At 38.0% G+C, this 13,129-nt stretch overlaps 1 protein-coding gene across 1 annotated transcript in view; it reads right to left on the reverse strand.

Annotated features, from left to right (window-relative positions):
* The window catches only part of LOC107058787 (glycine-rich cell wall structural protein 1-like), a 15,957-nt gene extending 9,189 nt beyond the window's left edge, over positions 1-6,768 (reverse strand). The window contains exon 1 of the mRNA XM_015304947.1: positions 6,654-6,768. Within this exon, the coding sequence (XP_015160433.1) occupies positions 6,654-6,768 (115 nt within the window). The remainder of the gene's footprint in view (positions 1-6,653) is intronic.
* Positions 6,769-13,129: the final 6,361 nt, after the last annotated feature.

A 13,129-nucleotide genomic window follows, 5' to 3' on the forward strand; every position in this document is an offset into this window, starting at 1 on the left:
TTTGAGTAATTATCTCAAACTAAAGAAAGAAGTTATTTTAAAAGCATGAGCCAAAGTATTTTTGGGAGTAGTATTGAGCACCGAGTTGGGGACGTGAGTTCATATTAACTCAACTCTCCATAAGAACCATGTAGCCAACATGGGAGTTAACGGGTCATACTTTTTAGATGAACCCGTAAAGTTAAGCTAGTGGATCCACTTAGTAAAGTTAGCTTCCTATATCAAAACCAGGTATAGGATGGTCCTCAGGCAACGTGAGGTAAAACGTTGTATCATCACTAGGGCTCATAGTGGTGGTTGTCGGTTAAAGAACCTCCCACAAAAGTTATATTATTTTTAAATAAGAAAAGTTGAGTTGTTATTGTTTTAGCATCAACAAGATACGTTGTGTACATTGTTTTACAAGCTAATTATATATTGCATGTGTCTTATTGCTTTATATTTTGAGTTCAATTGTTCAAGAGTCGAACAGAGTCAAGGTAAGTGTTCTCTTGTATTCCTTTCAAGCTTAAGTCGTGGTTTAGCTTTCCAACTCGCATACTCGTACATTCCATGTACTGATGCCAGTTGGCCTGCATCTTATTATGATGCAGATACAGGTACCCCGGATCAGCATCCTGCACGTCGTTAAACCAGCTGAGCACTCCAGAGTCTGTGGTGAGCCTCCTTCTCGAGCTACCTTTTGGCATGTTATGCATCAGTTGGTTGTTTTATAACCTTTCATTGCATTGAGTTGTGCTGTTAAGTTACGTTTCCGCTGAGTTAAGAAAGCCAGGCCAAGGGTTCGCTTGGGGCCAGCAATGGTCTCCGAGTGCCGGTCCCTCCCAGAGTGTAGGCTCGGGGCGTGACACTTAATCTCCTTGGTCCTCAGGTTACGCACATCACGATCAAGAATTGCAATCGGTTCCTCCTCATATTTGAGGTCTTTGTCTAATACAATTAAGTCTCACTTAATGATATAATCTCCGTCACCATAATATCTCTTCAACATAGATACATGAAATACCGGATGAACTCCCGATAGGTTAGTAGGTAAAGCCAATCTATAGGCCACGGGCCCTACACATTAAAAAACCTCAAAGGGACTAATGTATCACGGACTTAACTTGCCCTTCTTGCCAAATCTCATCACCCCTTTCATGGGTGATACCTTAAGAAGAACATTCTCACCAGTCTGAAATGTCATATCTCTTACCTTATGGTCTGCATACTTTTTCTGTCTGCTCTGGGCCGCTAAAAGCTTAGCTTGGATTCTCCTCACTTTATCTTGAGCATCCATCACTAAATCAACCCCCAAAGGTTTCACATCTCCAACCTCAAACTAGCCTATGGGTGATCTACATCCCCTCCCATATAATACCTCGAACGGTGCCATTTCAATGCTGGAGTGATAACTATTATTGTAGGAGAACTCACACAAAGGTACTAACTTAACCCAATGCCATCCAAAATCAATCACACATGCCCTAAACATGTCTTCTAACACTTGAATAGTCCTCTCTGACTGTCCGTCCATCTGTCAATGGAAAGTTGTACTAAAAGTGAGTTGTGTGCCCAATTCATCATGTAACTTTCTCCAAAACTTGGATGAGAATTGGGTACACGGTCTGAGATGATAGAAAGGAGCACTCCATGCAGCCTCACTATCTCTTTCACATAAACCTTAGCCAATTGTTCAGCATTATAATTTATTCTTACTGGGATAAAATAGGCTGACTTAGTGATCTTAGGCATATTTATATGCCTAGAAATCTAATAATGCTCATATTTAAGCTAAGTTTGAATTCAATATGTGCTTGTTTATAGTATTATCGAGTCTTTTGTTTGTTTATGAGCTAACCAACATGATTAGTCGTGTAGGTGAGCTTAATTGGAGAAACGAGCACGAAAATGGGCAATGGGGAACACAAGAGAGCCAAGTCAAAAAGAAGCAAGGAAGAAGAGTGAAGAAATATCATTCGAGGCATCTTCGTATCCTCTCCGCGTCGGGGAGAAGAATGTTAGTTCTGTTCGTGAAAAGTCGAATTGAGGCAGAGTCCTCCGTGTAGCAGACGTGTCGTGGATGAGTGTATTTTCTCTCAAATAGAATTATGAGGGTGACTTCGCATCGCGGAGAGGGTGTACATTTTAATTAGCAAGAATTGACTTTGAGGCAGAACACTCCGTGGAGTGCCCGGGTCGCATAGAAAAGGAAATTGGCTCAGAACGGAATAAGAGGGTGCCTTCGTGACGCGCCTCTGAGTCCCAGTTTTGGCCGTTTCTTATTTTAGTATAAATAGGTAATTATTTTATTTTATTAATGATTCTTTTTCTAGGTTTTGAAGAACGACGACTTGGAATAACGTTTTCACCATTTTTAGGGTTCTTTCCTAAACTCTTTCCCTTTCGATCTCTTTATGTTTATTGAACATTACTTGATCGTATCTTGGATTATGAGTAACTAAATACCCTATTTCTAGGGTTGTGGCTATAGGATGATTGTAATCTATTACGTTTTCATTGGGTTAATGTCAATTATCATATGAATCTTTCTTATGTTCTTGCTTTTCGTATTTCGTGATTGATTACCATTAAAATAAATACATTGTCCAAATTGAACTCGAGAGAGGAATAAGAAGATAGAACGTGGGACATAAGGAGCATGATTAATTCTAAATAACTAGGGTTAATTTGTATCTAGAAACCATGATTGGGTCACTATACAAAAAGAAATCGTAATGCTCGGTACTTAATCCATCCTATCCCCGCTCAACGATGTAGTTAGGGTGTTATTTATCGTAGGCGATTAGAAGTCGGGAGATCATGATCATACATTTAACCCTGTGATTCATTAATTCGATAGTTGATAAACACTCATATAAATGATATTGATTGCATGAATCTTGATAAAAGCTACAACCCTGGACTTTACCCAATCATTGTTTTTAAACCCTCGAAATTGAATCGCGTTTGTTACATTTTGTTGAATTCTTAGAATTGAAAACTAAATCACTTTCGAAATCTTGATAACACTTGTGCTTAGCTGAAAGTTAGAGAAATTGAGTGATTCTAAGCATAAGTCCTTGTAGGTACGCTACCCGACTCATTTTAAGAGCCACTTTAATACTTGAACTACCACGTGCACTTGCGTGTGCGATTTGGACGCAACACTTAGTCAATCTATCAACAGCTACCCAAATAGAATCAAACTTCCTCAAGGACTTGGGAACACCAACCACGAAATCCATGGCTATCATTTCCCACTTCCATTCCGGAATTGGCATTCTCTGAAACAAACAGACAGGCCTTTGATGTTCATAGTTTACTTGTTGGCAATTTTGACACTTAGCCACAAACTCGACTACATCTTTCTTCATGCCCGACCACCAAAAAATTTGCTTCAAATCTCGGTACATTTTGGTCACACCCGGATGAATAGAATATCGCGAACCATGGGATTTTGTCAACAATTTCTGAATCAAGTAATCAACTCGAAGAACACAAATACTTCCTTTAAAACTGAGCACACCTTCCACATCAAGAATGGTCTCTTGTGCCTTACTAATCACAATCTTCTTCTTGAGTTCATTTAAATTTTCATTCTCAAATTGTTTGTCCTTGATCTCCTCAATGAACATGGCCCTTACTTCAATGTTATATAACACCCCACATTTCTCTAAGATGCCCAACTGCATGAACTTAGACTCCAAGGTTTGGATTTCCTTAGCCAAAGTTCGCTTGGATGGACTCAAGCAAGCTAAACTACCCATACTCACCGCTTTTCGACTTAGTGCATCTGCCACTACATTAGCCTTACCCGGATGATATTGGATGGTCACATCATAATCCTTGAGTAACTCTATCCACCTTCGTTGTCTCAAATTCAAATTCTTTTGAGTGAACACATGCTGCAAACTACGATGATCAGTAAACACCTCACACTTAACACCATAAAGATAATGACACCAGATCTTAAAAGCAAACACTACCACTGCCAACTCTAAATCATGTGTTGGGTAATTCTTCTCATGCACCTTTAATTGACGCCACACATAAGCTATAACATTCTTATCATGCATCAACACAGCACCCAAACCAGAATGCGAAGCATCACAATAAACTATAAAATCTTTACCTTCCACCGGTAGTGCTAGAATAGGTGCGGTGGTCAATAGAGTCTTGAGCTTTTGGAAGCTCTTCTCACATTTTTCAGTCCATTCAAATAGTTTCTCCTTTTTGGTCAAATTTGTCAAATGTGTGGCAATAGAAGCAAAATTCTTCACAAATCGACGATAATAGTTGGCAATCCCCACAAAACTCCTAATTTCAGTCACAGAACTTGGTCGAGCCCAATTTCTAACCGATTTGATCTTTTGGTGATCTACCATTACCCCTTCCTTCGAAACCACATGCCCTAAAAAGGCAACCGAAGTGAACCAAAATTCGCAGTTAAATTTTTTTGTAAACAACCTTTGTTTCCCAAGAACACCAAGAACAATACGAAGATGGTCGACATGTTCTTCCTCACTTTTCGAATAGGCCAAAATATCATCAATAAAGACTATAACAAACAAGTCAAGAAATGGCTTGAACACCCCATTCATCAAACTCATGAAAGCTGCAGGCGCATTAGTCAAACCAAAAGACATAGTTAGGAACTCATAGTGCCTATAGCGGGTTCTAAACGCCGTCTTGGGCACATCTTCAGGCCTAATTTTCAATTGATGGTAACCAGACCTTAGATCAATTTTAGAGAAAACTAATGCCCCTTGCATTGGTCAAAAAGATCGTCTATTCGAGGCAGTGGATATTTGTTCCGAATGGTGACCCTATTAAATTGCCGGTAATCTGTACACATCCTCATACTACCATCATTTTTCTTAACAAACAAAATCGGGGCACCCCACGAATAAATCATTTATCAAGAAGTTCTTGGATTTGAGTCTTAAGCTCTCTTAATTCTGTCGGAGTCATACGATATGGAGGGATTGAAATGGGGCTGGTACCAGGTTCCAAATCAATGCAGAAATTTATATCTCTATCAGGAGGCATACCAGGCAAATCAGTAGGAAACACTTCTCTAAATTCTGACACTGCATGGATAGACTCAATAGAGGGAGACTCAACTTCAATATCCCGAATGTGAGTCAAATAAGACAAACAACCCTGCTCTACCAGTTTCCTAGCCCGAATGGAGGATATGATCTTAGCTTGCTTAGGCTTGTACACCCCTTCCCACTCTAACTTTTCCCTACCGGAGATCTCTAGAGTTACAGACTTAGTATTACAATTTAACACCTCATAATAGGGGGACAACCAAGTCATTTCTAAGATTATATCAAAGTCGGTAATATCCAAAATCACCAAATCAGCCCAAGTCTGAAAACCCATAAACAAAATAGGACAAGCACGATAGACATAGGTGACTATGACCGACTATCCAACTGGGGTAAAAACATAGATGGAAGGATCAAGTATATCACAAATCATATTAAATTCTGAGTCAAATCGCATGGACACATAAGAATAACTAGAACCCGGATCAAATAACACATTAGTCATCCGGTCACAGACAAGAATAGTACATGTGATCACAGCGTCAGACGCCTCTACCTCGGTCTTTCCTGGAAAGGCATAAAACTAAGCCCTATCATCGTGACAGGCGACTTCATGCACTGTACCTCTACCTATGTTACCATTTCCTCTACCCTCATGGCCTCGCTGATTACCTACTCGCCCACCTTGTGGACGTCCTCAACTATTATTATCATTTCCTACGGGTACCACTACTCTAGACTGCTGTTGCGCAAAATCCATCATGCGCGATTGGGGATAATCTCTCCTCATATTCCTGGGTTCTCCACAGTTATAGCAAGTACGATTAAAATATAGCTTGCTGCCCGTCAAAGGTGCAGCTCCCTGGCTATCCTGAATCTAAATTTGAGGTGGAGTTCCGGAGTAATTACCTGTAGAAACGGGCATAGCGGACTGAATTGGTCGGGCTGCAAGAGTCGGCCTCCCTAAACCTCTGGAGTAGGAACCCTGAAAGTTACCTAAATTCTTGGCTTTCTTAGCCAATGCCTTAGCCTGACCATCTCGCCTCACCCCCTCCACTTTCTTCACAAAATCTGTCACTTCATTAAAACTTTTTCCTGCAGAGATCATATGAATAGACAATACATGTAACTTAGAATTCAGTCCCCTAACAAACAGATGAATCCTCTCCTCCTCATTAGTCACCAATTGAGTAGAATATCTAGACAAAGCATGAAAGTTAGCCTTATAAACATCCACAATCATCCCACCTTGCTCCAAAGTCATGAACTCATCCTTCTTACGATCTCTCAAGGTCCAGGGCACATATTTTTCTAAGAACAGAGCATGAAACTGAGTCCAAGAGAGTGGGGGTAAAGTTGAAGATATGCATTCCACATAGGCTCTCCACAGCTACTTGGCCTCACCTTGAAGCTAAAAAGACACAAACTTCACGCCATGCTGATGGATAATTCCCAACTTATGAAGCTTCTCATAACAATCCAAAATGAACTCATAAGCATCCTCACTCTCAGAACCAAGAAATACACAAGGCTTTAGCTTCAAAAACTTAGTCAATATTTCATGCTCATTACCAGTCATAACAGTACCCAACAAAGGACGAAAGAAAACATCAGTACCTCTAGTTTCACCCACCTTGGGGGATGTGCTAGCAATAGGGGGATGGACGGGAGCCTGAGCTTCTTGAACAGAGGGAAGCACTCCAAGACCAACCAATTCCTTCAAGAACGACATGATCTATTGAGCTAATATTGGGTCTAAGGGAGGGATACTTGTAGTCTCAGTCTGCACCTCTTTCTCTTATCCAACATACTCTTCATTCTCAACCTCAACATTCTCTTCTATCTCTTCATGATGCGCATGAGGGTTCTCATTCCTGGGAGCATTCTCAACAGGAGCTCCATCCCTAGTAGGTGCTACTTTTCTTCGACCTCTACCTTTAGCTCTTTCTATACCCCTGCCTTGACTGCGACCTCTTGCTGTAGATTCATCAGCTGGAGCGTTGACGGGGACTACGGACCTGACACCATTGAATCTAGTCTTAACCATCCGCAGACAGAATAGTGAAGGAGGTTAGATATCAATTTGAATCGCCAGATACCAATTGGAATCAAGTCATAGCACGAAAGGAGACAAGATAAAACAAAGAGATTTCCTAAAGTCCTATAGTCTCTCAAAGAAAAAATGCAGACGTCTCTGTACCATTCCGCAAGACTTTACTAGACTCGTTTTGGTACATCGAGATCAACAAACCTAGGCTTTGATACCAACTTTGTCACGATTCAGACCGTCGTGATTAGCACCCACACTAACCCTACGATAGGAGAACCATTAATACTAATTAGCTAACCAACTCAATCAAAATACTAAAGCATTTACGGTTACAGAAACAAGTTTAAATGCTAAGGAAAGAAATAGAGTTTCCATAAACTCCAACGAAAGTTTAACAACTTAAAACAAATGCAAAAATACTACCTAGAATCTGAAAGTCAACGTACCAAAACTCTAACAATGAACCATAGTCTAAAGAAATGGGTACAACCCAAACTAAATAAGAGAAATTTAAAGAACTAGTCTAAGTCCGAAAAGATGGACTAAACAAAAGAGAACTCAAGGCAGCCCGGAAGAACTAGCTCACCCTTGAATTCGATCGGCAATCACTGATCTTCTAGACGAGGTCTGTCAATAGCCGCCTAAAGATGTCATGTACTCAATAAAAATAAGAGCAAGTGCAGTATCTGTACACAACCACATTGTACTAGTAGGATCACGTGGCTATCCCACTAAGTGTAACATAAGCAAGTCAATACAACATTAAAAACATGCAAATACCGAACATGTACAATATCGATTTATCACATACTTAACAATACACATTTACAACAAGTCATTGGTCCTCTCATGGAACCCAAAGTCAAAAAGTTAGTATATCGATACGTGGTACCCGACCCAGTGTTTATGCCAGAACGTGGCAACCGATCCCATATTTATGACGGAACATGGCAACCGATCCCAATTAGTGTGTCGGAACGCAACACCCGATCCATTCAACAAGTCACAATCTCAATCCCACGTATATTCTCAAAATCATACAATCAAGTCATGATTCATGGCATACTATGGTTCATCTATCCTCATTTACAATTAGTGTGATCAATAATGCAATATTTGCATACCTACATGCATCATAATGAAGCAAGAACAAACATATATCACACAATCATGAAATCACAATCATCACCTACCTCAAACAAAGCTTGAATCCCCTAAGAAACTTGATTCTTCCCTTTTTGGATTCGTTCCGCTTGTTCTTGGGCTACAAACAATAATTATATCACGAAAATTAATAAACAATAACTAATTACCCGAATTACAAACAATCCTATCAACCCTAAATCAAATTCATGATCCCAATATCCAAATTAGGGATGTTTCCACCATAACTTCCAGAACAAAACCCTCTCCCATAGATAATTACCTATTAGATTAAGTTCTACGGATCAAAAAATGGATTCGGGGAGTGAAAACCTTACTTTTAGCCTCAAGAATGGTGGAAAAATGTCAAGAAGACTCCGGGGTTCGTTCCTCAACTCCCAAGTTTGAAAATTTCAGAATAAAACATTTTTGGGGTTTATTTCCGACTTTAAGTCGCGTCTGTCCCGCCACAGCGACCTCACCCCGCTACAGCAGCCCCGCATTGGCGGTAGAAAATACCGCTATAGAGGCTTGCACGGAACAGTGAGAAAAATTAATAATTCAAATACCTCCATTTCACAACACACCTTCAACCAACGACACTCAGAAACTACTTTTTCACACCAAGATCTGTTTCGGGAGTTCTACTCACCCGAATTCAATTCCGTAAAGTCGTACGAGTTCCTTAACGTCTTGGCTATCTACTCATGTAATTAAAATTATAATTAAATCACCCAATTTATACTAGATTTCCCTAGACCTTATGACTCCGATTTCGTCTAAATCTGGACTAGGTTGAAAAATCCTAAGTTACTACGAAAAAGTTTTTCGATCCAAAATTTTTCCATGATGGCTTTTCTATAATGAGGAGAACCGGTCGTTTCATGAATGAATAGGCTTTTTGAAGTAAATTAATAAATGGGGTCATGTTTTAACTTTGCAATGATTTCCTTTACTCCTCCCAAAGTGTTGGTACACGTGTGGCTATTAAAATCCACAACTTAATGGTAGATATATTGGGATTTACATATATTTTTGCTGGTTTTTCTGGAAAGTTCAATACTCTTAGGGGTCGTTTGGTGTGAGAGATAAAAATAAATAGGGATGGGATAAAATTTGTGTATCTTGTTTGGTTGCCATGTTTGGGATCCCATAACTTATTCCACCATTTATATCATAGTGATGGGATAAGTTAACACATATACATGCTGGGATAAGTTATCCCAGAATAGTTAACCCCAGGATAACTAATCCTGGGATAACTTGTTCCCAACTAAACGATCACTTAATGCACAATGTACACTTAAACTAAGCTTGGAAATTTCTAATTTGACGAAACTACCCTTGGTCGTCCAGTGCTTCACATTTCTATATAATAGAAATATATATATAGGTCTTTTCTCTTACAACAATAAACTTTGTGGAAAAGAAATAGAAAAAAGATTTAGGAATTTTTTTGGGTGGGGCTTTTGAGTGGAGCGGATGGGTTTGGTCTTTTTAATTATTTTATTTGATTGTTATGGTAGTCAATACGATAGTGACACGTCATTAATAAAATTGATGTTATGATTTAGTTTGTTAAAGACGAGGGCAAAATAGAGCCAAAAGATTGATGTCAAGGGCATTTTAGGCCCGAAAGATAGAAAATGGGGAATTTTGTACCAATTCGCGTAGTTAAGGGGTAATTTAGGCCCTTTTCCATACATACGTATTTGATTTTCTTTACTCATTTGTTTTCACTTAATGAATGTCTAAATTTAAATAGTTCAAACATTAGACCATTAAGTCCATTTCTTTTCACTAAGATTTAAAGCATTTGGTCTAAATAGTAATCAATAAGATCTAGAACATAGTCTTAATATCAATAAAAGGTATTCTTGTGTGGATAATATTCACCATCACTCTATCATAATCACCAGCCACCACCACTAATCACCTCTTCCATCACCACTATCACCACCACTAACCACCTCTTCTACCACCACCACCACCACTACCGTCGTCTACCACCAGCCACATCTTTCATCACAATCACCACCATCACTGTGAACCACCATTCCGTCGTTTACTACCAACCACATCTTCCATCACAACCACCATTATTGCTAATCACTTATGTCAGTTTCTACCACACTTATCTCCTTCATCATTATAATTATATCAATTGTCACCACCATCTCATCTTTGTAGTTGCCAACACCTTCACCACCACTACAGTCAATTCCTACTACTGACAAACTCCGTCATCACAACAAGCACCGTCGCCAACTACCATCATACATTTTTCTGTCACCACCACCATTACTATTAGCCACTATCGGCAATCACTGTGGTCAATAGCTACTATCAACAACCTTCATCATCATAACTAGCACCGCCACCAACTACAACAAACACATTATCAACCATGCATCACACATTCTTCAGTCACCACCATCAACACCACCAACTACTAACATCAATCAACTTCACCATTATAATTACTATCAACAGTACCATTACCAATCACCACCAGTATGACAGTCACCACACTACCAACCACCTCCACCGTCACAATTATCACCACCATCCTTCCTAGACACTAACAACAACTATTACCATCACTACTACCACTACAAATTATCTCCACCATCACTATACCAAACATAAAAGTTTCATTTGTTTTAATCAAATAATAATTTTATTTTACTAATTTTTTAAATATTTTATTAATTTTTATTTGAATTATGCATATAAATAAATTATATACATTCATATGTTAAAAAAAATAAACCATTTTAATCATTCAGTGTTCAAATCTGAAGACAACATCTTAATCAGTTAATAAATGTCTGGAATCTTGGGTTACTAATTGGTGGAATACTGGGCAATCCCAAATTGTCTTGAATAATATTCAAGAAAGACATTAAGACAACCTTTGAAAAAGTTGGAATGAGATATTCCATCCCTTTCAATTCACGTGAATCTATTTAACTAGATATTGAGTTTAAGAAAAAGAATGAAAATATTTGAATTTATAGTCTTAAAATAAGCCACGCACAATATTGATGTATCTATAAAAGTTTTTCATCAAGGTAAAATGAAAAATCTCAAGTTATCTTATTTGTACATCATGTGAATTAAGTTCATTACTTGTAAAATCTAGATGTCAACTCTCATCTCTGCTCAATGTATGTATTACAAAAGCATACATTCAGGTTCTGGGCACAAATTAAAGAAATTAGAACCTTTTGTCTTCATAGGTCCCCTTTCTTGTACCCGTCTGCTTTGTTTGTAATTTTTCTTTGGAGGTTGTGGTTTATGTCTCCCTCTTTTATTTGTAATTAATTTTTATACTATTTAATTAATGAGGTAGGGATCTATCACAGGAGGTGAAAGCTTTAAAAAAAACTATCAAACGCACATGCAAATATACACGATGGTCCAAATAATAAGTGATAAGATTTTAGTGTCGAACTTATAGGGACTTGTGAGTAACTATTTATTAAATGAAACGAACCTAATCAGTGTTTTTAAAAACGCTTTTTAGGTGAGTCATACCAAAAACGCTTCGGGACACAAATTGCAGGACTTGAACACACAAACTTAAGAAAATTTCGCAACTCATTAACCACTAGACTAAACTTTCAACTTGTGTGAAGAAGTGTCAATATTTATATATATGTATATGTTAAATAAAAAAATGACCTTTATATACCGTGTAATTTTCTGACAAAGTGGTGTCGCTTAACACGTGTCGCCTAGGGTCCTCCCCCGGTGTCACAGCAGTGCTGGTACACTTTTCGAGGTGCTTTTCAGTGCGCCACCTGCCTGATTTGGACTCATGGCACGCCCTAAAACGCTTCAAAATTCTACCAAGTGTTGAATGTGACCCCATGGCAATGCGTGATCACATGTTGGCCCATATTTGGTGGATTCTTGATACTCTAATTTAGCTTCAAATATGTCGAAACTCAATCATCAAGATACACCAAGTTGCATAAATACCTAATATTATCTTACCTCAAATATGAGCTATAAGATAAATTTAAAATAAAAACAATGAAATAAGGCTCTATAGCTAGATTTGAACCAAAATCTCACAGGTGGTTTCTCTGATTTATACGATCAGCACAATGACACTCCTATGCTCCTCATGAGTTCACTTTTAATTATATTCTAATTTCACATGAATTTGTTGAAGAGTCCGAGCAACATAACAAAGTAGAATAATCATATATTTAAGGTAGTAATTGTTTTTCTCTTTCTATTGAAACAAATTTACGAGTAGATATTGTATAAGTATGTATATTATATGTATAAAACATGTATATCTAATTTAAATTATATATACTCTGTACCCATTATGTAAACTAGATGCTTTAGGCCGTAATTATCCTGATATATAAGTGAAAGGGATACTTACTTATAAGTTATATGTACTGTCCAAACAAACAATTTACAATAAGGATATCCCAACAATTTTTTACACTTAGAAGGACCAATAACATATGTTCACATTTTTGTGGTGTCGATTAAGATTTTCCCATTTCTTTTTTTCCAACCATGAATTAAAACTAACATTTCACAAAAACAAATTATTCAAAAGTTCAAATCAATATGGATGTGTTGTTGCATGTTCTATGGAGGAGTAATTAAGGGGATCTATTGAATAAATTTGGAAAAATTACGCGGTTAAGCAAACTTATACTACTTAATTGTTCATCATAGCTATAGTTTGCCATAATTACCACTCGCGACTAACATTATACATTAATTACGTGGGCTGACTTCGAGTTTGTATAATTAGCCACGTTTGTATATGTATAATTCGCCAGAATACACAAATACATATGTATAATATACAATAATCTAACCTATATACATATACAATTCACCTTTCTCCCACTCTTTGCCCCCT

Source organism: Solanum tuberosum, unplaced genomic scaffold (assembly GCF_000226075.1).
Source record: "Solanum tuberosum cultivar DM 1-3 516 R44 unplaced genomic scaffold, SolTub_3.0 scf00652, whole genome shotgun sequence".
Lineage (NCBI taxonomy): Eukaryota > Viridiplantae > Streptophyta > Magnoliopsida > Solanales > Solanaceae > Solanum > Solanum tuberosum.